Genomic DNA, 24,365 nt, shown 5'->3' with positions numbered 1-24,365 from the left:
TTAAACTGGATCTATCATACAAGGATGGATCTATCATTTGACACAAACTGGAGATGTTTGAGTAAGTGAGGAACAGGAGGTCACTGAACAAACTGCTCTCCTTCATGGACAATCCGTCTCACCCACTCTACAACACACTACATAGTCAGTGGAGCTCATTCTCCAAAAGACTCATTCAAATTCGCTGTCACAGAACGTTACAGGAGTTCATTCTTACCATTCGCAATAACATTGTACAACAGCTCACCTGTGTGTGACAGATGATAACACTTTCACATTACACTACTACAAGAAAGCTATCATTTAGAAAGCTGCCATTATATTCTACATTCTCAAGGTTCTTCATATTCATTATTCACTGCCAGTTTTTCACAAGTGTACTTATGTAAATACTGATGTAAATCTCGTCAAATCTACAACTGTGTTACATATCTGCACTACTACATTTAATTTAACTTACTGTATTTTATATTTTGTGTGTGTACGTGTTGTATCTTACTACTGACCATGCTGCTGTAACACAAGAATTTCCCTCATGGGATCAATAAAGTCTATCTATCTATCTATCTATCCATCCATCCATCCATCCATCCATCCATCCATCATTCCATCCATCCATCCATCTATCTATAATGCAGCTTCAGCCCAAGTTCTCTGAGGTCTAACACTTTACATGTACACAAATACACAAATTCCCATACCACACATCAAGTAAAGCTGTGGTCTGTACTAACTAACAAGGTTGTGTATGTCTTAAACCGATTGCTCCTCTGTGAATAAAAAATATTGGAGTTTTTTTTTTTTAAGGATATTCTTGTCCCATAGGAGAACATTTGTACAAATTGTAAAACCAGAAGTGATGAAATAATTTATTTTCTCTATCCCAACAAATGAAATGCAACTATAAATTAAACACATGCACAAATGTCTGTGCTAAATTGGACATTTGTTGATATGTAAAGAAAGATGTATTAGGTTGGGTTGAAGGTTTTTTTAATGTAAAATATTTTGGAAATCTTTAACAAGTCAAAGTGTAAAACACACACAAGTGTAAAATGCACAAATATACATACAAACTCAGAAGTCACAGAACATTCCACAATTAAATGCAAAGTAATTTGTATCACAAGCAAAACATTTGTAAATGTGTAGAATATCACATATCCTACAATATTCCAACAAACACCATACCAGATGACCTTTTAGTATTTTCATGGACAAAATGAAAGAAGACAAACTATAATGATGTTTTTACCCAACTATTTATTTTCACCCGGCTCCGCAAGTGTATTCTTTTACTTGATAAAAGAATTGAGGCAAAACACAATAGTTCATGTTCTCATTGTTTGGGTATGTTAGGTGTTTACATTTTTATTTTATTTCATGTTAAATTGAATTTACATTTTTTACATTTATTTTTTGCGGTTTGTCTTTTTTAAACGCAGGGTTGTGCAGATGGCTGAGAACATCCTGTGTAGACTTTGGAAAGATGAAGACTCTGAAGCCTTTGGTTCACTGCATGAATCTGTAAAAGATGAAGTATAAATCAGTATTAATGATTGATTCATTCAGGGTAAACAATTTCTGCATAAATCACATCGGATGACATGGGAGTGCCTTCACAATGTACGCATGGTTCCCAGAGATTTTAAACAGATCCAGTCCATATAGTGTTTAGAATGAGCTACACTCCTGCACTTTGAGTATATTCTGCAAAGGACTTACCCCCATGAAGACTTCCGGATGATGTCGGTTGGTTGTGGTCAGTCATCTTGTAAATAGGACACACTTTCCTCTGTTTCTTGGAAAAGAAATATTTGACAAAATATTAAAGCAGAATTCACAATTTTATAAGAACTTGAATAAGTCTGTCTTATGAAATACAGGTATTCACAATGGGATATTTAAAATGTCGTCCACACCTTTGTCTGAACTCTGATCAGCGGAGTTTTTTTCCCAACAATGAAATGGAACCCAGTTCTCCTCTTCACACCAGCTGGAGCTGAAACTTCATCTAAGGAGCTAAAGTTCAAATCATGGGACTGTCTCTTCTGATTAGAAGTTCCAGGATCGTCCAGTGTCTCACTACTCAGAACACTTGGTATCCTGCTTGAGGGTTTGGCTGATGTGAGGATGTGACGAATGGTATTACTGTCCATTTGCTCAGGCTCAACATTCTCCCTTTTGCCAGATCTTGAAGATTTTGTATGGAAGCATTTCACCACAAAATTTCGAAGAGTTTTGGAGAAATTGCTTAGTGCCTGAAAGCCACTTAGTTTGTCTTTGTCACAGGAAGTTGACTGAAGAGCCATATCTGTAAGTGTTGGTTTAACACTCAACAGATGTTGGAGTAAATGCTGCATTGACTCATCTAAAAAGATGTTGACTAGTGGGGAAAGAGAAGGCTCTCTTAACAGACTGGTGTGTGCAAACACCATCTCTAAAGCAGAATCTGAGAAACTCCTCCCAAGATTTGGTCCGATCATATTTCTAAAAATTTTTGAGGTCAAAGCTGTTATTTCTTTAGCATGCCGCTGGATGGCCTCGTCAGACATCAGATTTTTCAGCTGGTTTCTGACAGTGTCTACGTGAACTTCGGCAGGTTTGTCAGTTTCAACACCTGAAAAAGGTTTCTCAGTAATGGTGCCATCCTCACTGATGGAGATTTCCACAACAAGATCGGTGCTTGTCTCTGGCACAGCAGAGGAGCATGCGATGTCAGGAGTTAACACACTGCTCTGTGGCATGCTTGAAGTGGCTGACATAGAGGATGAGTCCATCCATTTTTGGAGAACATCACACACTGAATTGGTGCATATTTGGTGGAAGTGATCAGGTGTCACCTCCTCAGTGTAAGAATCAACATCAGCCATCATTCGTGAATGACTGTCAGTCTTATCCAACCGGTGTGAGAGCTGGCCCAGTGATGGAGAATGGAGACCACTCTGGGATGGTTGCATCCAATCTGTAAAAAAATTCCAAACTTTCACATTAATAGCATGGAACATATCCTTAATGGCTGAAGAAAATCCAGGGCCTTTAGGCAGGTCACTTCTTACAGCTTGGTCAGACTTGCCTTTTACTGCTGAGTCGCTGGACTGACCAGCCAACTTATCCATCTTATTTACCATATTTTCTAGATGACAGTGCATGGAATCCATCAGAATTCCTGCTTGAGACATTGCCTGTATCATAACATCTAAATCTGACTGACTGATAAGGCTACTGGGCAACTCAGGACAGCTCTTGTTCTTCTTCCAGATTAACGTGTTGCTGAGAAGAACTTGCCTTACAGCTCTACAGGCCTTACTCTGGAGCTCTTCACAGGCCAGCTGACATTTTTGTTCTTTGCCTCCAATAGAGGATTTGCTAACAGCCAGACTTTCTTCTGAATTATAACGTGAAGCCATGAGTCTGAATCTTATTGCAGCAGCATTCAGCAGATCCTTGGTACATTCTGGATCAGTTCTTTTGACATTGCTGCCCTCAAATACATCAAGTACAGCCACGACAATTTCATTGACGCTGATGGCTCAGCTCCATCGTTGGCCAACAGGACATTAAGCAAACACTTAACCAAAGGACTTACCTGAGGCGACCTTCAAGATAGCGTTCTTCATCGCATTTTTAATTTCTATGACAACTCCTTCAATGATGTTGCATATTAAGTCAAGTGGGTCTTCTTCAGATCTTGATAGACATACAGTATGAGAATGACAACAAGACAAAATTCTTATCAGGTAATATTATTTGAAACATGCTAATTTTGAAAGAGACTTTTCCATTTATTGTAATACATTTTGCCAACAGACAGGTGAAAAATTAAAGGAAAAAACGCGGCTCTGTTACGCAGCAGGAGGCATTTAGTGGCGACTGCAAATGCCCATCAGGATAGAAATGTTTCATCACAGGATAAAGGTGATCAGTCAGAAGACCTTTGTATTGATTTGCAGTGACCTGTCACTCTAAGGGGACAAGTGGAGACAACCCATGCCAGTACAATGTCCCAACAGCAGAACCGTTTTTCCTTTAATTTGTCACACATCTGAACATGTTTTAACATTGTCAATAAGTCAGTTTCTTATACAGAAATTTCTCATATTGATAGAGAAAGTAAGCAGAAATGACAAAAAGGCCAAAAAGATAGCTAAAGAGATCCATTATAGTGAACATAAGATAAAAATTTTATGTTTTCCCAGTGAAAAAATTTTAAACTGTTAAAAAGTAGTTTTTAAAACCTTTGCCCATTATATGTATATAATACATATACACACTATCATGTGAAAAAATTAGGACACTCCATTAAATATTCAGTTCTTTATTAAGAAATGTCAACATGTCGATTTCTGATCTTGTTTTATTTTGTACCTGTAGATGAAATCACATGTAAACAACAAAAAAATCACTTTGTTTTCACTTAAACAAAAGAAATCAACAAAAATCAGTATTTCAACTGAGAAAAAAGTTAGCACATCCTATGTCCTAATAGCTAGTGTTTCCCCCTTTGTCTGAAATAACCTCAATGAGACATTTCTTGTAGTCATCTACCAGTTTCTGACATCGACTGGAAGAAACTTTCCCCCACTCCTCAATGCACAATTCTTTCAGCTGTGTGAGGTTTGAGGGGTTTCTTGCATGCACAGTCCGTTTCAAATCACCCCACAGGATCTCAATAGGATTTAGATCTGGGCTTTGACTTGGTCATTCCAGGACTCTCCATTTTTTACTTTTCAGTCAGTCCTTGGTGGATTTACTGGATGTTTTGGGTCACTGTCATGTTGCAAGGTCCAGTTCTGCTTCAGCTTCAATTTTTTGAAAGATGGTCTGACATGTTCCTCAAGCACCTTCTGATACAATGTAGAATTCATAGTGGATTGTATGATGGTGAGCTTGCCAGGTCCTGCTGCAGCAAAGCATCCCCAAACTATAACACTTCCACCTCCATGTTTCACAGTTGGTATGAGGTTCTTTTGCTGAAATGCTGTATTTGGTTTACTCCAAACATGCCCCTTGTTATGGTGTCCAAATAATTCAATTTAGACTCATCTGTCCAAAGCACGTTATTCCAGAAGTCTTGGCCTTTGTCTATGTGATCTTTGGCAAACTTCGGTCTTGCCCTCATGTTTTTCTTAGACAGCAAAGGTTTCCTCCTTGCACACCTCCCATGATAATCAAAGTTGTGCAGTCTCTTTCTGATTGTAGATTCATGCACTTTGACATCAACTGTAGCAAGAGCTTGCTGTAGGTCCCGTGATGATATTTTAGGGCTTTTGGAGACTTCTTTAAGCATCTTGCGCTCTGCTCTTAGGGTGAATTTGCTTGGACAGCCTGACCTGGCCATGTTGGCAGTTGTTTTACATGTTCTCCACTTGTAAATGATTTTCCGGACAGTGGAATGGCTGATTACAAATTCTTTTGAGATCTTTCTATATCCCTTACCAGACTCATAAGCATCAACAATCTTCTTTCTGAAGGCCTCAGAGAGCTCTTTGGATCTCACCATGGTGATACCTCTCACTTCAACAATTAAGAGCAAACCAAACTAAATGTCTGAGGTTTATATAAGGCAAGCCTCCTTCAAAATGCTCTGTAACGATGTTCTAATAATTTGCACCTGATGTGATACACCTGTAGGTAATTTTAGCCATTTTAAGTACAAATAAATGTGGGGATGTCCTTTCTTTTTCCTCACAAGAAATTGGATTTTTTTAAAATTACATTTTACAGATCATTTTAAAAAGACTTTTTTTTTTTATTATTTATTTAGTTATATTACTTAAATCTCTAAATATTGTTAAAATGAAGAACAAATGTCCATATATTTAACTATAAAAAACAAACAAAAAAAAACACAGGCTTTCATGGGGTGTCCTAATATTTTCACATGACTGTATATAATATGGTAGATGAGATAACTCTCTGCATTATGCACTGCTTATTAAATGATCTCTGCGTTACTTAACTAGTTAACTAGTCTGCATCTACTTAACTAGTCTAATGGACAGTGAGACATGACTGTGACAAGAAACAAACTGCCATGATCTTCAGGTAAACTTGTTATTGTTGGACTTACCTTGCGGCTGTGGTGACTCTCCCTTCAGCTCTTTGTTTAAACTTTGCTGCTGCGAGGCGAAACTTTTCTTTTCCAACCGTGTCGATGAGCGTTGGCAGGATGCCCTGGACTGCAGAAGTTGACACATCTCTTACAATCTTTGTGCACAGAACTGCAAAGTCCAGTCTTGTGTACTTAAAAAACACAAAGACAAGTAAATTAGTTTTTTTTCCCAGTTATTGATTCTTCATGAATATAAAATAACACCACATTTTACAGCTTCTTAATGTTTATAAAAGCAGTTATAGCCTACATTTTTGGAAATTAATGAGTAGCCACACCCAAGACAGTCCAACACTATAACGTGAAGCTGTGCTTTAGCCCATAACTGTGTTTCAAAGATATTTGATATACATAATTCAATAGATGTGTCATGATTTCTTGGTTACGTAAATGATTACCGTGATCCACTGTAACACTAATATAGTTTGTGAGTTACATGTTCCTAATTAGACAGAACAACATCAAGGCCTTTTCCAGTTAATTCTAGATTATTTCCAATATAATAATGTCACGAATAATTGTCAGGTCAGTTACACAGATTCTTATTTTAGCATATTTAAAATGCTAAAACAGAGTGTGTTGAAAAACATTTGAACAACCAGTGCCTGGATGAAATTTTTTCATGTGCTTTTGTGTGTAAATTTCATATAAATTGGGTCAAATTAAATTCTCCAAGATACAAAGGATGCAAAAATCTGTAATGACTGTTATAAGATTATTACCTTATTTGGTAGGTCCTTGGTCAAAGCCGTCCATTCCCTGAAATTATATAAATTATAAATTGTAAGTAAATTACTATCAAAGAATTTCATTTGCAATATTTCTAAATAATATATTAAACTAACATACTCATCATTGAGGCCAAGGACAATATCCTTTATGTCCCTGAAGCACTTTAGCCTCTTATCTGGCATGGATTCCTGAGGTCTCATTCCAGCTGTGGCAGATGCTTCAGGTTTCTTCTTTCTGCTCATCTATAGAGAAGTTTAGGTTTGTTAAGTTTTTACATTTGATCATTAATCCTCAAATCAAACAATTTTAGTCCAGACTGGATTGTAACAATCCAGCTTCCACGACTAGCACAGATTTCAGGACTCATCATGCTTCTGACACATTTTGAAATAAAGCAAAACAATTCACTTTAGGACTGATTGTCTGATCTAGCCCTTAACTTACCCAGTGAAGTATGTTCGCCATGATACTGAATATCTCCTAAGCTTCTTAATCAGTAAACCACACAGATACACTGAATATAAAATGCTCTTTAAGCAATGCACAGTGCTCAACTGAGTTCAGTTTGTAAATGACGTTCTGAGACACACGCCCGTTATGACGTCATAAAGCGTCTGGCGTCACAACGCACCTGACGTCATACGACGCCTGATCGACTCCGGATGAAGCACAACCTTCATAATCTGCATGTGTTCATATAAACCTTAAGAAAAAGCAATACATACAGAACACAGGTTCATACTGAAACGCAGTTAGGCACCAATAACTTATGAATTCTCTCACCACCTTCTTTATCAAGGTCCAAGTTAAAACCTAAGCACTTCATTGCATTCAAACAGGCTGCAGTAATTTAACCACACTTCATAAAGATCTTGCTTGTTGATATTGATATTGATACTGATATTTAAATGGCTTCTTCATGGTGGCCCTGTATATTAAACTCATGGTTCAGCATTTTATATTTTATAAAGGATATATCACACTGTCATGAACTTCGTGTTATTTGTAGTGCTAGGCTAGCGGTATGGCTTCATAAAAAGTTTTATTTATGATATTTATCAGTAGAGTACACGACGGTTTATTACTTGTTTATGGAAGTCTCTTCATTAAAGCTATTTATTAGCATTAGGTTAACGCTAACATGGTAACTTTCCATAAAAACGCGAGTTTGAGGAAAATTACTGTCTCCTTTATTTAAATTACACTCTGTGACCTTCCTATAATGTCAAACGTTTCGTGAATTTTATTTCTAAATAATAAGATACTGATAAAAAACCAATTCCCCCCCACCAAACGAGCAATTTTAACAGAATTTACCAATAAAGTTTTTCAGTCAAAATTTCTGATGGTCTCGCGCATAGATATAAATACTCAGATGCCACCTGTTTTTACCAAACACTTTAAAGGGTGAGTGAGATCCGCCATCTTGTGGCGGTATTCGAGAGCTGCAACAGCTGCACTTTACATTGTTAAAACAAAATTAGTTTAACTAATAGAAAACAAAACGTTTAATTTTTGGGCTTGTTGCAAAATTTATGTCATTAATGACATATTTATTATATTTATAGCCTATAAGTTTGTGGACACCTGACCCTCACACCCATATGTGGTTCTTCCCCAAACTGTTACCACAGAGTTGGAAGCACATATGTGTATAGGATGTCTTTTTAAGTTGTAGCATTAAAATTTCCCTTCACTGGAACTAAGAGGCCCAAACCTGTTCCAGCATGACAGTCTCTCTGTGAAGGCGAACTCCAGTGGAAAGTGGCTTTGGGTGTGTGAGTGAGTGAATGTTTCTGTTTTTTTCATGTATGTCCACCCTATCATGCGTGTGTCCACTATGTGTTTAGCTAAAGTTCACATTTGATGAAAATATGGTTGACCTACAGTTGTATACATGTTGAATTGTTAAAGGTGACATTGTTTTGGTCAAAGATATATTTTGATATTCTAAAATTATTCTACTGAACTCCATATTTCACCACAACAGGGTGCACATGTTACGCTTGACTTCAGTATAGACCTCAGTATACAGGGTGTCCCAGAAGTCTCCATATATACGGGAGTATGCATGCCAGCACCAGGTCAGCTGTGTCTTCGTCAGTGGATGTTCGTGGACGTCCACTTCCAGACTTTTTGAATTTGTTCGTAAGTTTAGCAACAGTGTTGTGTGTGATGTGCTTGCCCTGTTTCCTGTTAAAGTCCATCACAGCCTTGAGACATCTTCCTGATGATCCAGCCATGAGAATGATTTCAAAGTGTTCTTCTGTCAAAGGCATTCTTAAAGGATATCTGAACAAAAAAAATTATATATAAACTAAGTATAAAAAATTTTGGAAGACATTTTGCTAAGACATCTCATAGTATAAGTATAGACACACTGTGATAAGTATTAAGTGAAATTAACTTATATACCTACTGAACATGCAGCTGGTGTATTAAGTCCACTGAAGATAAAACAATATGAAGGTTGTGATGTCACTGATGTGAAAGGTCAGTTTCCTAAAGGGGTAGTTATCACATGATGCCAGGGTAGACAGTAATTGTTGGACATGTTTAAATAGCTTGATATTTTTTTATGAAAATGGAGAAATTAATAATTGAGCTGCCTAAATTATTAACAAACGTCTTTCAAACTTTAAGAGAATATGGAGATTCTGTATATTCAGCACCTTGGACACGTCAAAACCCCCATCGCCTCATTAAAGGAAATGGTATGAAATGTACAAGATGCATTTATTTTAAAGTGAATGTTAATATTCCTATATATTCATAATAATGTGTCCATTTATAGTAAAACTTGAAAAAACAATCATTTCACAATGTTTGTATAAAAATTACACTGCTATGTTGGGGACACAGACTACACATTGAGCCCCCATTTATATACATATATATATATATATATATATATATATATATATATATACATAACAAAGATTGCATTACAGTAAATTTCTCCACCTTTGTTCTGTTTTTCTCTTAGCTCCTTTCACAGCTTAATGCTCGGATATCATTTTGTTTTATTCGTAATCAAGACATCTGCTTAGTGAATAGATGTAAATGTGATTTCAATGTCCCACTGCACTACAGGGTACATTAGAGAGGAAATCTAAGACATACTCATCTCACTGAAAACACAAGAACAACATGGTACAATTCTGGTGTTGTTGCTTTATTTTCCATTGATTCCAGTTCGAGCAGTGTAAACCAAGGAATGCTATATGTGCCACTAACATCCTAACATCCGCCCAAGCTTTTTGAGTGTAGTGTGCAACCACAGAATATTACCATTACCATTACGTGTGATGAGAGAGATATTTAGCACAGAGTGACCAGATCCACTTGTTTCAACACTGATCTAAATAATACTGCGATACACTGTGACATCATAACATTAAACTGATATCAGAGGAAGCGGATTGTTTCAACAATATGTACAATATCACAATGGATGGTCAATGTAAAAAATAAGGGGTTCACTTTTTGTAGCAAAATATCTGTATATTTAAAAAAGGATCCATTTTTTTACTCAATGCAGTGTTTTTCCTTTAAAAAGAAGAAAGTAAAAAGTCCTTTCCACAGTTCACGAACATCACGAGAGAAGCCAGGCAGGAGAAGTGGTGTGTGTTGACATACATTTATACACTGAGCTTTATGGATTACACTGAGCTTTGTGAATTGTTGGTAAGAAGGAGACTGTCCTCCATAGCACCAGTGACGGAGACTGTCCTCCATAGCACCAGTTGTCTGTCTTCCCTCTCATCTGTCTCTCTTAAATCTCCATCCAGTTCTCTTTGCAAGAAAGTTCATTACGACAGCAGAATATTACAAAAGCAAAGTGCGTCATCGGTTGTGTCCCAAATCAGACATAAACACTGCTAATGGGATAGTTCGAACACCACAGTAGTCAATCGTGTGTGGACCGTCCAAACATGGTCACTTTCTTTCCATCCTCTGCCTGCCACAGCCTCTGAAAAAAGCTGTTCATAGAGCCACTTCCACCTGCAGAGTGCACTAGACATGACTGCTCACTTCCAGTCTTCTTCTATGCATTGCATGTGAATCACGTCCAAGTGCAATTAAGAAATTAAGGAAAAAAACATGAAACTTTAAATTTTGGAACTAGTGAAAGGTGCAACACAGTGCTCCCCTCTTTCTTTTTTTCTGTAACAATTGGACAGGGCCTGTCTTCTCAGCAGATGGTGGCCACTCGGAGCAGATGAAGGCTCTGTCTGTTAAAGCTATTCCTCCCACTCCTTCGGACGGCATCGGCCCGGCGGAAAGGGTGACTGCGCAGGTCTGCAAAGACAACACAGTGACAGTTAGCTTTAAATATCTAAAACCTGGACTAGATCACAACATCCAAAAATCTGAGTCCATTACCAAGAACTGGCTTTATTTCATCAGTAATACAAACTGATACTATTTTGTCAAATTTGATTTTTCAACCGGGGTTAGATCTTCAAAAACATTTCAGTAAATTTAGTATTAAGTATCTGGGTCTGAATTTAAATTTGGTTTTGTTTTTGATAAATAATCACATCCAAACTTGGTTCTTGGTTATTGACTCAGATTTTGGACGTAAATCCAGGAGACACATTTGTAGTTACAATTCAACAATTTGCATTCGTGCATGCATGTCATGAAGAATGGATGTAATGCCATGAACAGAAGATAGGATTCATGCAGGAATATGAACCTGTAGACATCATGCTCAAAATAATGCAGAAAAAAAACAAACAAAAAAAAAAACAAAAGAAAGAGACAGATATGAAAAGGGATGGACAAAATGAGAGTCAGATGGGCGAGAGAGAGAAAAGCCACCTTTCTGAGGGAGAGAATTTAATTTAGTAATGGAAGTCCTCGGAGTGGGTGGGGTCACAGAAGAACCGTGAGCCGCGCTTGGCTGATCTTGCGGTAAAGGGGACGGTCTTCAGCACTGTGGCAAAACAACATCCAATCACAACACAGGAAAACTAAGAATGTTTTTAGGTGGAAGTTTTTTGAATGAGACTTAACTGATAGAAAACATTGGCAGTTTTCATACAGTGTAAGTCTGACGCTCAAGGATCTGTGTGTATTCCCAAGCTGCTTTGCAAGCATCTGTCAACTCTGTGTGGTTTGCCAATGTAAGATTTTACAGACGGTGTGCACCAACAATGATTCTGTTCATACTTGGTCATTTCCTGCATCTTATATCTGGACTGAATCCTGATAAACAACATGCATTTACACTAGTCGTTAAATTGTGTATGTAAATTGTGATGTTTCTGTTCATTTTTTGGTTGTTCTTTGACAAAGATTGTACATGCAGTTTTCTATCCCATTATACTCAGATGCAGGCAGAAACTTTGGCAGTTAATCCCCCCCCTCTCCAACTGGGTCACAAGCATGCCATCCCTCCCACCCAATTTTGCTCCCTTGACTCCTGGCCATAGATGGCTGTGGCATCTTTGGGATTCGAACTCACAATAACCCGATGATAGGGTGAAGGCTTTTCTGTTGCTCCACTCGTTTATACCAGGTGTATTCATCTAAAACTTTTTAATGGTCCAGCTACATAAAAGTGTTGCTTATAAAGGCCCAGATAAGCAATCTAAACTAATATGACTGAATGGCCACAACAGTTACCTTTTAACGCCTGTTCATTAATTAGATCGTGGCTATAAATAAGACTATTTGAATTGGTTATGTTTTGTTTTGAATTTGTTTCAGGGGAATAAACATGTACTTCATAGTCCAGAAGATCTGCTTCAGAATATCAAGCTGTTTAGAAAACTGCTGTCACTGAACCCTGTGAACTGCCAATAATGTTTTTTTTTTTCCATGATCACTGTAAGGTGGACATGGAGGTCATGGAAGACGTGATGTAATGTACTGGGAGAGGTTTTGGTTGTCAAATGTGGCTTAGAGAAACCCTTTAGTCAAAGACGAAAAGGGTTTTCAAAACTGCATAAAAAATATTCTAATCAATATGCAACAGTTGATTTATTGTGACTTGATTTAATCTCTTTCACACTTAAAACCCAGGAAATTATTCGCATATGTATACAGGTAATGTTACTTACTTGTCCTGGTAAGCTTAAAGCCTTTAATCAGCATTTTATCAGATAAACATGTTCACATTTGCCACAAAAGTCCCATTACACAGGATGTGATGTGTAACATGTGAATGAACTTGATGGAATATACGTCTCAAGCACCTGAGTATATTCATAACTTGGATTTCCTCTCTACATTCACAAAATTCGCTGTGCCATTTTAAATCCTTTGGAGAAACAGCCAGTGGCATCTTCATTTCTAAACCATTTACATTTTCAGATATTTATCCTGTTATTGACACTCTTACTGATTTTAGAGTTTCCTTCTGTTGTGGCTGCACTGTAACTGTTTGTGGTCTTAATCTGGTTGATTGCTGTACTAAAGCTCTGGGGATTTTAGGTCTAGATAGCATTCACACTTAACCCTGCATCTGATATCAGGACTGGATCCTAAGATTTTAACGACATACATTTACACTAGTAGTCATAGTTGTGGTCGTAAGTTTACATACCCCTTGCAGAATCAGTAAAATGTTAATAATTAAAAAAAATAATAATAAGAGGGATCATAAAAACTGCATTTTGTTTTTTAATTAGTACTGACCTAAATAAGCTATTTCTCACAGCAGATGTTTACATATAGTCCATAAGACTAACAATAACAATTTACACTGATCATCCTGTTCAAAAGTTTACATCCCCCTGGCTCTTAATGTAGTCTGTTGCCTTCTTGAGCATCAGTGAATGTTTGCACCTTTTGTAATAGTTGTGTACGAGTCCCTCAGTTCTCTTCAGTGTGAAAAAATGGATCTCAACATCATATAGCCAGTGTTGGAAAAGGGCCAAATATACAGAAGCTGCTGGAAAAGCAAAGAATGTGAGGGACCTGAGCAGACAAACAAGGGACTCAAGGGACTCAACTATCACAAAACATAAAAACAACATAAAAATAAACTTTTGAACTGGTTCATTTGTGTAAATTCAGTTATTATTGTGTCTTGTGGACTATATGTAAACATCTGCTATGTGAAATAGCTTATTCAGGGCATTACTAAATAAAAAAAAATGCAATTTTTATGATCCCTCTTATGTTTTCTATTATTAACATTTTGCAGATTCTGCAAGGCGTATGTAAACTTATGAGCCCAGCTGTATACAGTATATTGTATATGTAATGTGTCAGTCATTTGTTGTTTCTTGTTTTCAGCTGTTCTGTGAAAAAGAATTGTCAAATTGCAAATGTGCATGCTGTTCTTTCTTTTTATTTCTTTCTTTCTTTGTTTCTTTCTTTGTTTTTTAAAACAAATTTTATATTTATATTACATTTTAAAAAATATTTGATGTAACTTCTGTATACCTTTATGAGACAATAGAAGAATATGAGTAGAAGTATGTCATATAATATGCATTCATATCAGTTATTTTCTGTAACATGCATACCTGCATTCTGCTGAAAAAAAAGACGGTTTTGTCTCTCATTCTTTTGCATTTGTATGATATCTGGATAAACTGCATCTTAAATCTCATGAAGTGGTTCATGTGATAGGATTTAAATCTTTTTATGATGTAAAATTTTTTTTAAAAAATCCTTTGTTTACACCTGCATTTTTTACACACTATTTGGATATAATCCTGATACTCAAGATGCATGAAGTTTGTATATGAGGTCTATGTACACTGCTCCCAACAGTATATTCTTTAATCCTTTGACTCCACACATTAATCTGTGCTAGAGCCGCACCTGTAATTATGTCTTCGATGGCGCCGTCTTTGCCCTCGTAGACATGGCGGCTGTCCTTGCCCTGCCTCTTCCTCAGCTCGGCTATCAGCTCCTGCTGCTGCCTCTTGCCTTTATGAGATGGAGACTAGTGTGTGGAAAAGAAAAAGAGGTACATTGCATTACAAGTATACAGGTAGTTTCCATATTTGTTTACATTGTTACACATGAAGACTAATACACAGTGAGACGTTTTAAAAAAGTAAGGAATAAATGAGGATTTATAAATCACTCAGCCTAGGTCACTGATGTATGAGAATCAAGTATTTTTCAGTACTTTAAGTTAAGTACTCTTCTCTAATGTCTGCATCACTGGATGCTTGATGCTGATTGTCAACCCAAACTTACCTGCTGATCCTCCTGCTCCTCCATCATGGCCTCCTGTTCCATAAGCTTCTCCATCATCAGCTGCTCCTGCTTTTTCCTCTGCTCATTCTCTTCATCTGCTTGCTGAGGAAGAAGAGATAAACAGACAGTGATGTAGAGATAGGTATGAATTCCTACAGATAATAAAATGTTATTCTAGATGAGATCAGACGAGTGGGAGTGGGAATCTCTAGGCACCCCAATTTAAACTATACAGTGTCTATATGTGAATATAAAGCTGTTTTTTATGCATCTTGATTTTTTTTAAACTTCTTTAGCATACAAATTACTTTTTCCAGGATGTCAACCTGCAGAATTTTAAAACATAATCTTAACTTCCATCCATCCGTTTAAAAAAAAAAACACTAAATGTATACTGTATATACACTAAATTGAAACTTAAGGATTATGATTATGCTGCATTATGTCTCAAGAGAGCAGGCAAAAAAACTCCAGACTCACCCTGTAGGCCTTGACAAAGCGCACAAACACTGGGAAGAAGACGGAGGGGGGCATGGTTTTGGGGCTTTCGCCGAAATACTTCACAACTTCGTCAAAAGCATCCTGTATGAACACACATGACATCAACTGACTCACATATCCTCCCTGTTTACTTTCTGTCATTCTCATTCCTGCTCTGTCTTTTCTTTACACCTGTCCTTCATGAGTATGCGTTGTCTTGTTATACCACACTGCATTTTTAAATTCTCAAATCTGATTGGTCAGAAGGTGTTGATTGTGTTATTGTTTATATCTTAATTAATTTATAGGGACTTGTATGGAGGATGCTACACATAATCTTAGTCTAATAATAAGCAGATTAAAAATGTCCTGTTATTTAACTAAAAAAAAAACAACATACAGGCCTAATTTTAGATATAGTGAGGAGACATTTATTTAACATTTAAGGGAGGAGCCTCCAGTGCCAACACTTTGTAACAGTCAGAGGTAAAGCTGTTTTCCACCACAGGAAAGTCTTCAGGATGGAGGAGTTTGTGCTTGCAGTTTCTCTGTAACAAAATGTTTGTCTGTTTATAGCTTTTATAATGTAAGCGATAACAAGAACTTGTTTTGTGGCCGTTCCGCAACATTAAATGTAACTATAAACGTTTAAAAATTATGACTTGGCATTCTTTATTATATACAAAATTCTAATAGTTGGAATATTGCTGTGTGGAATAACACAGTGTGCGATGTTCAGTTACAGGAAAATAATCATCTTTGAGGTGGCCTCACACCAACCTGTTGATTATTTTCCTACAACAGCAACTGCCTTCATGTTTTATTTTTTACTTAGCTTTGTGTTTTATTCCTTACTGACCTCTGATTCTCTAGTGCCTTTACATTCACTTGTACTGCACTTTTGGGTATGCACATGGATTTACCAAAACTCCTTCCTAGATCTCCGTGTCTCCTTAGTTTTCCAAGTCATGTGGAAAACATGATGTATTATGACAAGGTTAACCTGAGATTTCCAGAATCTGCAAATATGTCCTACTGACTCATATTCATTACACTAATTGAGACTGATTGCTCATAAAATCACTCATGAGAGTTTCTCACTATTTTCTATCATTTCTATAAGTGTCTGTTTTCCTATCACAAAACTTTGCCTATGAAACCAGATGCTTAGTCTCTGAGTCTCTGTAGATATAATACAGGGTTTAAAATGTCTGAGACTTGTCCAGATCAGTCTGTACCTAACAATTCACACAATTCAAAAGCTTCAGTTCTGAAGCTTTTTTGTACCTGTGAGATTCTAGCATCATCCTGTAGTTTTTTCAGCCTGGTCTCGTTGTGGTGGATAAAGTCCTTGAGCAGCGAGTTGTGGCCGTGCATGCTGTACTCACGGCGAGTCAGATCCATCCCCCTCTGCAGCTCCCTCACGTCCAGCAGAACATTCTCCAGAGAGACTAAAAAGGCAAAAATGACAGGTTTTTTAAACTACCAATCAAACAGAGGGATGAAATATTCAATTGGATAAAACTTCATTTGAATAGTACCTACTTTCACTATCTTCAAAAGCGATTTTAACAAAGCAATGCTAGAATAATTACATAAGAAACTTATGTAACTTATGTTACTATTTTATTATAGAAACAGCTATAATTAAAACCATAAAGTTAAATGTATATGTCAACAATAAATTAAAATTATTATGTTGTATTATACTGTATATATTATATCAACATTTTATATGCAAATATGTATTTTTAATGATTAACGTCTCAGGAAACCAGTAATTTCTAATTAGGTTAATGTTGGTCTTCTGTGCACACAAAATGCTTGTACGAAATATAATTTTGTACTAATTGTTAATGTACCAATGTTCCTCCCACGGTTATCAAAATGATTTATTTGTATCTCTTCAAATCTAGATGACTTCGCAAGTGAAAGCAAACTAGCAACCGAAAGCTAACCTAGCTGGAGTTGCCAACTGTAATCATTTTATAAATTGGTAGGTTCATGTATTTAGGTTTGAACAATCTGATTGTCACTGCTTAGGCCATTGTGTATAGCTCGTTTTGAGATTTAGGCTTGGACAATTATATATGTTATATATGTTCATTAGAACACCACAGTTATAGCTGTTATAATGTAAGTGATAACAGGAACGAACTTGTTTTACTGATGTTCCATGATATTGAACTGAACTATAAAAAGCCCAAAAGTATGACATGCCATTCTTTAATAAATAAACAATGTAATTTTTGGCAAATTGATGTGGTATAAGAGGAATAAAACACTTCAGGACATGCTGTTTTAGGACAGTATGCCATGCTAAGCCATTTCTCAGGTATTTTAAGTAAAGTCAGCAGTTTTTAAGTAGTGTTTTATCACATTTCTATATTTTTTCACTCACTCTTTGCTGCATGTTTGACATAATACTGAGATTTCATATTATACATGCATTCCTAATATTTTACACTATGTTTCATGGAACCTTAAATGAAACTTGCACTTCCTTCACAGGCTGAAAAATTCTGTTTAACTGTAGCGCGATGCAGCAGAGGAGATTTGGGCCTCTATTATGTACAAGTGAGCCAAAAGCTTACAACTGCCAATACTCCCAGCCATGGAAGTAAATGCTTAAATCAAAGAACAAATATAAATACAGATCCATCTATATTAGTGATACATTTGCAACAAATTGCTTTTCTTTTGTTCTGCATTTGCACAGTCTTTTCATTGCTGCATATAAATATTTGTGATAATAAATAGAGTCTTACCAGCGGCAGCTTTCTCTACATAATGAAGTTCATTGTAGAACATGCTCACAGCAGCGTATTTCTCCCGCACCACATTAGCGATGTAGTGCAGAAGGGTCTGCTTCCTGTCTGTGGACTTGGTCTCCAGCAGCTGTGATCAAAAAAGATTCAGATTTGAGCACAGTGAGAATAAGTGTATATAGTACAAAAGGGATGACAAAAACTGCTGCGCACAAAACACGATTTGTTATCTAAGAGTCGTTTCACACCTCTGAGTCTGTTTGCTGGGTCTGTATCACTGTGAAATTTATCATTTTGGTTTGTCTGTTTTGTTTTACAAAAAAACACATCGGCTGAAGGGGTGTAGCGCTGAAAATGTACTGAAACTGTTTCATTCATTGGTCAGAAACACAGTGACGGAAAAAGGTAAACAAAGTTTTGCCAAGTGTGCGCAGAAATCACAAAAATCACCCAAGAACAGAAAACACTGAGTCAGTGCTCAGTAAATTAACAGATAATTACATCAATAAATATTTTACTAGATAATTAGATATATAAAATATTTTATTTATCAGACCTAACATTTTTTTCTCATTTTGTTTGTCAATCCAGTTATCCAGAACACATTGCATTTGTGCAGTGCTACAGCTCTGTGCTTTGGCTCAGTTTGTGCCAAAGTAGTGATAATTTATGTAACAATACACTTTCATGGTAGTGATAATTTATGTAACAATACACTTTCATGAGATATCATAAGTAACTTTTTAATGTGTATGTATTAACAATTACAAAATCTGAAAACAGCTTATTTGATGTGAATGTTTTCTACTATTTTGAAACTTTAAAATTGTAAAATGTCACACATTTTTAAATTATTATTATTTTTTTTCATTTTCAGGGTAAACCTATTTTTGTAGACATTAAATTAATATTTTATGGCTCTAATTTGTGAAGGTTTACTTTTAAATGCAACACAACTATTTTTCTGGCAGTTTGTTAGCAAACCAACATTTGTGGTACATATCGTAGATTCTAGAAATGTCTTGATACATTGTGATATGATTTTTTTTTTTGGTCGTATTACCCACCTCGAGGCTCAGTTTAGCAGCTCACATCTACAATAAATTCTCTAAGCAACCCAATAGACACAGCATGTTTGATTCACTTCCTGCAGTTGAGTCGACTCAGAGTCAAATCACTCTCAGACCGATTGTTTCTGCAGTGTTCAAAACTATCCGTACCAAATAGGAAAACACACCAGGGTCGATTCAAACAGACTAAATGCTACATATGTGAAAGCACTCTAAAAACTGAAGTAGTAGCAGGTGACTACAGACTCACCAGATCTAAACTTTGAAGCTTGAATCCATACACAGCTCCTCTCTTACTGCTGTTCATGTAGTTCCCCAGAGCCAGAATTATCTGATAAATGACAGATTTATATAAAAAAATTGTATAGAGTGAGACAGGGAACTGTAGAAACTCTAAGTGTAGCTCTGTATAAAGAGTGAAACTCACTTCAAGGATTTTCTTCAGCTTCTGGGAGGATTTAATGGACACGGATGCAGCGATGATCGCATGAAGTTGCTGAAACAAAGGATGTAGATATAAATATCCCTATCCATTCAAGTTTTATATCAGGATACATTTCTTATAATCTATCCATCATCTTCTCCTTCATGTACATGCTTTACATTCTTTCTATTCCACCCTCCATTCATCCCTCCACCTGTAACTCTATCCATCATTCCATCCACCCATATCAAGATTATGGTGTAGCGTTTAATCATTGTATCTATACATTTCATATTTGATATCATTTATGCCCTTACTCATTTATACACTCTCTTTTCCCATCTCTCTCTTTAACCCACCCTATATCCTGTCCTCTAGCACATCCTCCATCCACCCCTCTATCCATTTCTTCATCGAGTTACAATGTACATTACAGTGCTTATTCATAGTTTCTACGAATTCCAATCTATTTTTTGAATCATGTGCATTTCTCGATCCACTAATGGTTTCATTCATTTCTACCCAATGCTTTTTTCTAATCTATCCATCTTCTCAATGCATCCCTCCACTTTCCATCTATCTCCATCTACCATTATTACCCATTCATTCATCTTCAGTAACTGCTTTTTACTGGTCAGGGTTGTGGTGGATCTGGAGCCTATCCCAGCAACACTTGGGGTGGGATACATCCAGGGTGCTAGTTCATTTCAGGGCACCAGGCACACACACACATTCACACCTAAGGGCAATTTAGAGTAGCCATTCCATGTTTTTGGGAGGTGGGAAGAAGCTGGAGAACCCAGAGGAAACCCAACACTCCATACAGGTAGTAGCCTGAGCCCTAAGACCCTGAAGCTGTGAGGTGGCGATGCTACCTGCTGCATCACCGTGCCGCCCATCTATTATTGAAATGATAAAATATCCAAGGTGTCTAAACTATCCTTTATCACATTTTATCTCTCCACTTAATCCACGACCCCCCTCCCCTCATCCATCAAGCTCTCCTTTATTTCTTATCCTAATGTCCATGGCCATTTTTAATCATTGTTTCTACTGTTTCTAATCTATCATCTCATTCTCTGCCCCACCCTCCATCCCTTCTTCTCTCCATCCATGCATAGCATAATTACCACCCTCTATCTCTCCCTCTATCATTCCAGCGCTTCTCACCGGTGTGAGCATCTGCAGGCTGTCAGTAAAGTTGCCCATGAAGGCCATGATCGTCATCCTCTGAGGCAGCCGTTCGATCTTGCTGAACGTCATCATGAAGCGATCCTCGTCGGTCAGATCCGCCAAGGGCCGTCGCTCCCTCTCGTACTGCCGCAGCGTCTTCACCTCTGCTTCGGTGGGCATAAAGCGCATCAGACACTCTGCAAAGTCCACAGGCACTGTGCGCAGGTCGAACCTGAGAGACAACGAACAGGAAGTGGTTAGGCTGTGAACTACGTCCAGTGCATATTCTCACCAATTCAAATCAACCCTGTGATCACCAAAAAAATCCAAATACTTACCTTCATTAGATAAGCTATATTACTCTACAGGCTATTTTGGTATATTATTCTTGTTCCACATAAAATAACCTTACTATCATTTTGCATCCTTGAAATAATTAAACCTTAGTTAGAAGTGTACTACAGTGCAGAAGTGTATACGCACGACTGAATTGCTTTGCAGATCTCCTCAGGGCTCTTTCCTGCTTTGCGTAGGGTGATGGCCAGGTTCTTGGCCCTGTTGGCCTCCAGTAGTGACACTTTACTTGGGCCCTTCTGTGGAGCCTTCTGCTTGCTCATGGTCATATCCACTGAAGGACCCTGGGCTTTGGTCTTAAACATCTCCTCAAACTCATCCACATTCAGGTCCTACCAATTACAGACAAATGGAAGCATGACAAATCACATATAATACAATTCTATGTTACTGGGTTTTCCTTTTTTTATTAATAGATGCCTGGTGGACAAGTAGGCTCAGTAAGCAAACAGTCATCAGGGTTTTTTCTTTCTTTCATTCAACAACCTGAGAAAAAATAAACCGTACTCACTGACATTTGTAAAGACAAAAGTTTTCATTGAGCATGTAGCTACAGTATGTTTAAACTTAACATACTGTTACTATAGCATGCACTTCTAGCTCTGAATCCTGAAACCTCCTGCTGCACTACACATATTGGCTTTTACTAGTCAGTTTAAACAGTGTTTCCCAGATGACATGTAATCTTTTCAGAATTAAGAATACGCACTGATGTGGAAACAGTGACAAATTTGAGCAAAAAATAAAGCCACCATATAACTCTCCTACTAGCATAACATACAGTCATCTCACGGTTAAGCATGATATGAGAAAAAATGCTAGAATTTATTCATAAATTGTTTGCAGGAGCATTTACACAAGAAATGTAGTTAGTTTGGAAAAAGGTTTGTATCATATGAGAGTTCCTGAATTATCTTGTGTAAATTCACATATAAGGAGACCAGAGTTGGGTATAACGTGTTACTGTATAATGCGTTACTGTATAATGCGTTACTGTATACTAATTACTTTTCCTGATAACGCAGTAATGTAACGCATTACATTTTAAATTTATGTAATTTGATTACAGTTACCAATGTCAGTAACATTACGTTACTAACGTTACAAATGTAGTGTTTAAAAATGAATTAAAATGCATTTAAAAATCACGTTTTGCGCGGCAGCGTCAGTTAACGAGCGCGCGCTTTAATCACTCAACGGAGAACGCGAGCTAAAATGGATGCAGAGTGTGGTGGTTGTTTCTTCAACTGGAAATACAGATATTATTTCGTTGAGCGTAAAAACAAAAATATTGCTGTTAAATGCAAACTGTGTGCAGTTCCTAAAGAACTTTCTAGAGCTCTTAACTCAACGAGCAATTTAAGCAAGCACTTAAGCAGAAAGCATTCCACGACAAAACCCGTCGCCAAGGAGGATGCCCGCGCCCAAGAAGAGAGCGGCACACCCAAGCCTAAACAGGTTAAATTGGATTTTTGTTCAGGATTGGGAGGGAAAGTAACTTCAGAACAAGTGAAGAGGGGCGTAGCAGGGTACGTTGTGGAGGAAATGCTGCCCTTGTCCACTGTGGAATCGCAGTCATTCAGAGACATACTTGCGAATATAATACAATGTACAGACACATTTAAAGATATAATTTTCATTGTTAGGCAGGTTTATATGAAGAATGTTTAGTTTCTTTTCTAGAGATTGATTACATCTTTAAGTCAAGTTGCAGTTTTCATACTTCTGTAATATTTTTCAGTCAAAATTAAATTACTGAAAGAACTGAGTTTCACTTTGTAGTTTTTTACGTTTGACGTTTTCAAAGTAACTTGAAAGTAAAGTAATTAGTAATCTGATTACTTTTGACATGTAGTAATCAGTAACGTAATCAAATTACAATTTTAAAGTAGCAATTAGTAATTTGTAGTGGATTACTTTTTTTGAGTGACTTACCTAACACTGAAGGAGACTAATGTGACCCCTGACTGATACACTTCAAATCCTATAATCGGCAATGAGTTACTGCACAACAAGTTACACTGTCAGGCTTAAATTGCTTATTTTTTCAATTGTACACAAGAGTTCAATGAAAATTTTGTGAAACTTTTTTTTTGTTTCATATTAATGAATTGAAAAAAGCAATCAAAAAGAAATCCATAAATTAAGATAAATAAGACTAGCTATTAAGACTAGCTATTCAAACAAAAGAAATGGCACTATTAAAGAAGGAAGAGTTAGTGTGTGTGTGTGGTAGCCAATGAGCTGCAAAGCCTCAGTCACATTACTAAAAGCTTTAGCGAATTTCTTACTTAGGACACACTCTTTCACCTTTTAGTCATCATTCTGTCATTTGCACCTCTGTGAAAACATTTACAGGTGACTTTACTAAATGAGGACCAAGAACTTTTATGTGTGATATGCAAAGAAATCCCCACAGCTCATAGCCAAACATTGCTAACTAGCTGAAGATTAAGGATGCAAATACGATGTGTTACCTCAGACACTAGTGACTACGGTTGCGTTGTTCTCTACACAGGAATTTATATAATTAATCTACCTTGTGTTAGATACCATTCCTTTTAACTAGTCATTAAGGTTTCCAGGCAACCAAAATCTGACCAGGCAGCACATTAGAGCTTTCACTTGTCCAGCGGGCTAGCTAATGAATTTATCATTTGTCCACCCCTGTAGTATCATGCTAATTTGGGTTGACATCGCAAAGTCATGACCTGACATATATTAATAAGATTTAAGGACTTCTGTGCATGTTGGTATGGCTGTGAGAGGAAGGAAAAAGTCCCAGATGACTTATTACCTCCAGAATCCTTTCATCGTCAATCTCATTAAAGACAGTGCCATTGATCTGATTAGGTTTCAAAGCCACCCAGTTAAAGACGGGCATCCGGAACTTGGTCTTGATTGGCTTTTTAATCTTCACCGCTGGAATAGGGGAAAGATGAAAAGATGCAGATGTGACCAATAGACAGTTTTAATACAATAAGACTATTTTTATGTTTATATATCATCATATAGCACTGTATATATATATATATATATATATATATATATATATATATATATATATATATATATACATA

At 36.8% G+C, this 24,365-nt stretch overlaps 2 protein-coding genes across 6 annotated transcripts in view; both read right to left on the bottom strand.

The window, feature by feature from the left end:
• Positions 1-986: 986 nt before the first annotated feature.
• Positions 987-8,250, bottom strand: LOC113538465 (uncharacterized). 2 transcript variants are annotated; one of them, XM_026933553.3, is made up of 8 exons: positions 8,165-8,250; positions 6,965-7,089; positions 6,838-6,874; positions 6,074-6,246; positions 3,590-3,690; positions 1,923-2,965; positions 1,726-1,801; positions 987-1,525 (listed from the first exon to the last, which is right to left on the bottom strand). In XM_026933553.3, the coding sequence occupies exons 2-8, from the start codon at positions 7,087-7,089 to the stop codon at positions 1,413-1,415; spliced, it is 1,668 nt and encodes a 555-aa protein (XP_026789354.3). In that variant the 5' UTR covers positions 8,165-8,250; the 3' UTR covers positions 987-1,412. The 2 variants fall into 2 exon arrangements, with proteins under 2 accessions (XP_026789354.3, XP_053084370.1); XM_053228395.1 differs by having other exon boundaries at positions 1,726-1,795.
• Positions 8,251-9,815: 1,565 nt separating this feature from the next.
• fmnl2b (formin-like 2b) overlaps positions 9,816-24,365 on the bottom strand; it is a 32,865-nt gene continuing 18,315 nt past the window's right edge. For 2 of the 4 annotated variants that reach the window (XM_026933567.3, XM_026933570.3), the window contains 12 exons: positions 24,083-24,207; positions 21,415-21,617; positions 20,929-21,163; positions 19,762-19,830; positions 19,585-19,665; positions 18,265-18,394; positions 16,784-16,947; positions 15,497-15,598; positions 15,017-15,118; positions 14,633-14,756; positions 11,675-11,789; positions 9,816-11,149 (listed from right to left, as the gene is read on the bottom strand). In XM_026933567.3, coding sequence (XP_026789368.1) covers positions 11,698-11,789; positions 14,633-14,756; positions 15,017-15,118; positions 15,497-15,598; positions 16,784-16,947; positions 18,265-18,394; positions 19,585-19,665; positions 19,762-19,830; positions 20,929-21,163; positions 21,415-21,617; positions 24,083-24,207 — 1,427 coding nt within the window. In that variant the 3' untranslated portion in view covers positions 9,816-11,149; positions 11,675-11,697. The remainder of the gene's footprint in view (positions 11,150-11,674; positions 11,790-14,632; positions 14,757-15,016; positions 15,119-15,496; positions 15,599-16,783; positions 16,948-18,264; positions 18,395-19,584; positions 19,666-19,761; positions 19,831-20,928; positions 21,164-21,414; positions 21,618-24,082; positions 24,208-24,365) is intronic. The other 2 variants (XM_026933566.3, XM_026933568.3) reach the window with 1 other exon arrangement.

Source organism: Pangasianodon hypophthalmus, chromosome 2 (genome assembly GCF_027358585.1).
Source record: "Pangasianodon hypophthalmus isolate fPanHyp1 chromosome 2, fPanHyp1.pri, whole genome shotgun sequence".
Lineage (NCBI taxonomy): Eukaryota > Metazoa > Chordata > Actinopteri > Siluriformes > Pangasiidae > Pangasianodon > Pangasianodon hypophthalmus.
Note: the sequence above shows the minus strand (reverse complement) of the source record. Positions and strands in the feature narration are given on the sequence as shown.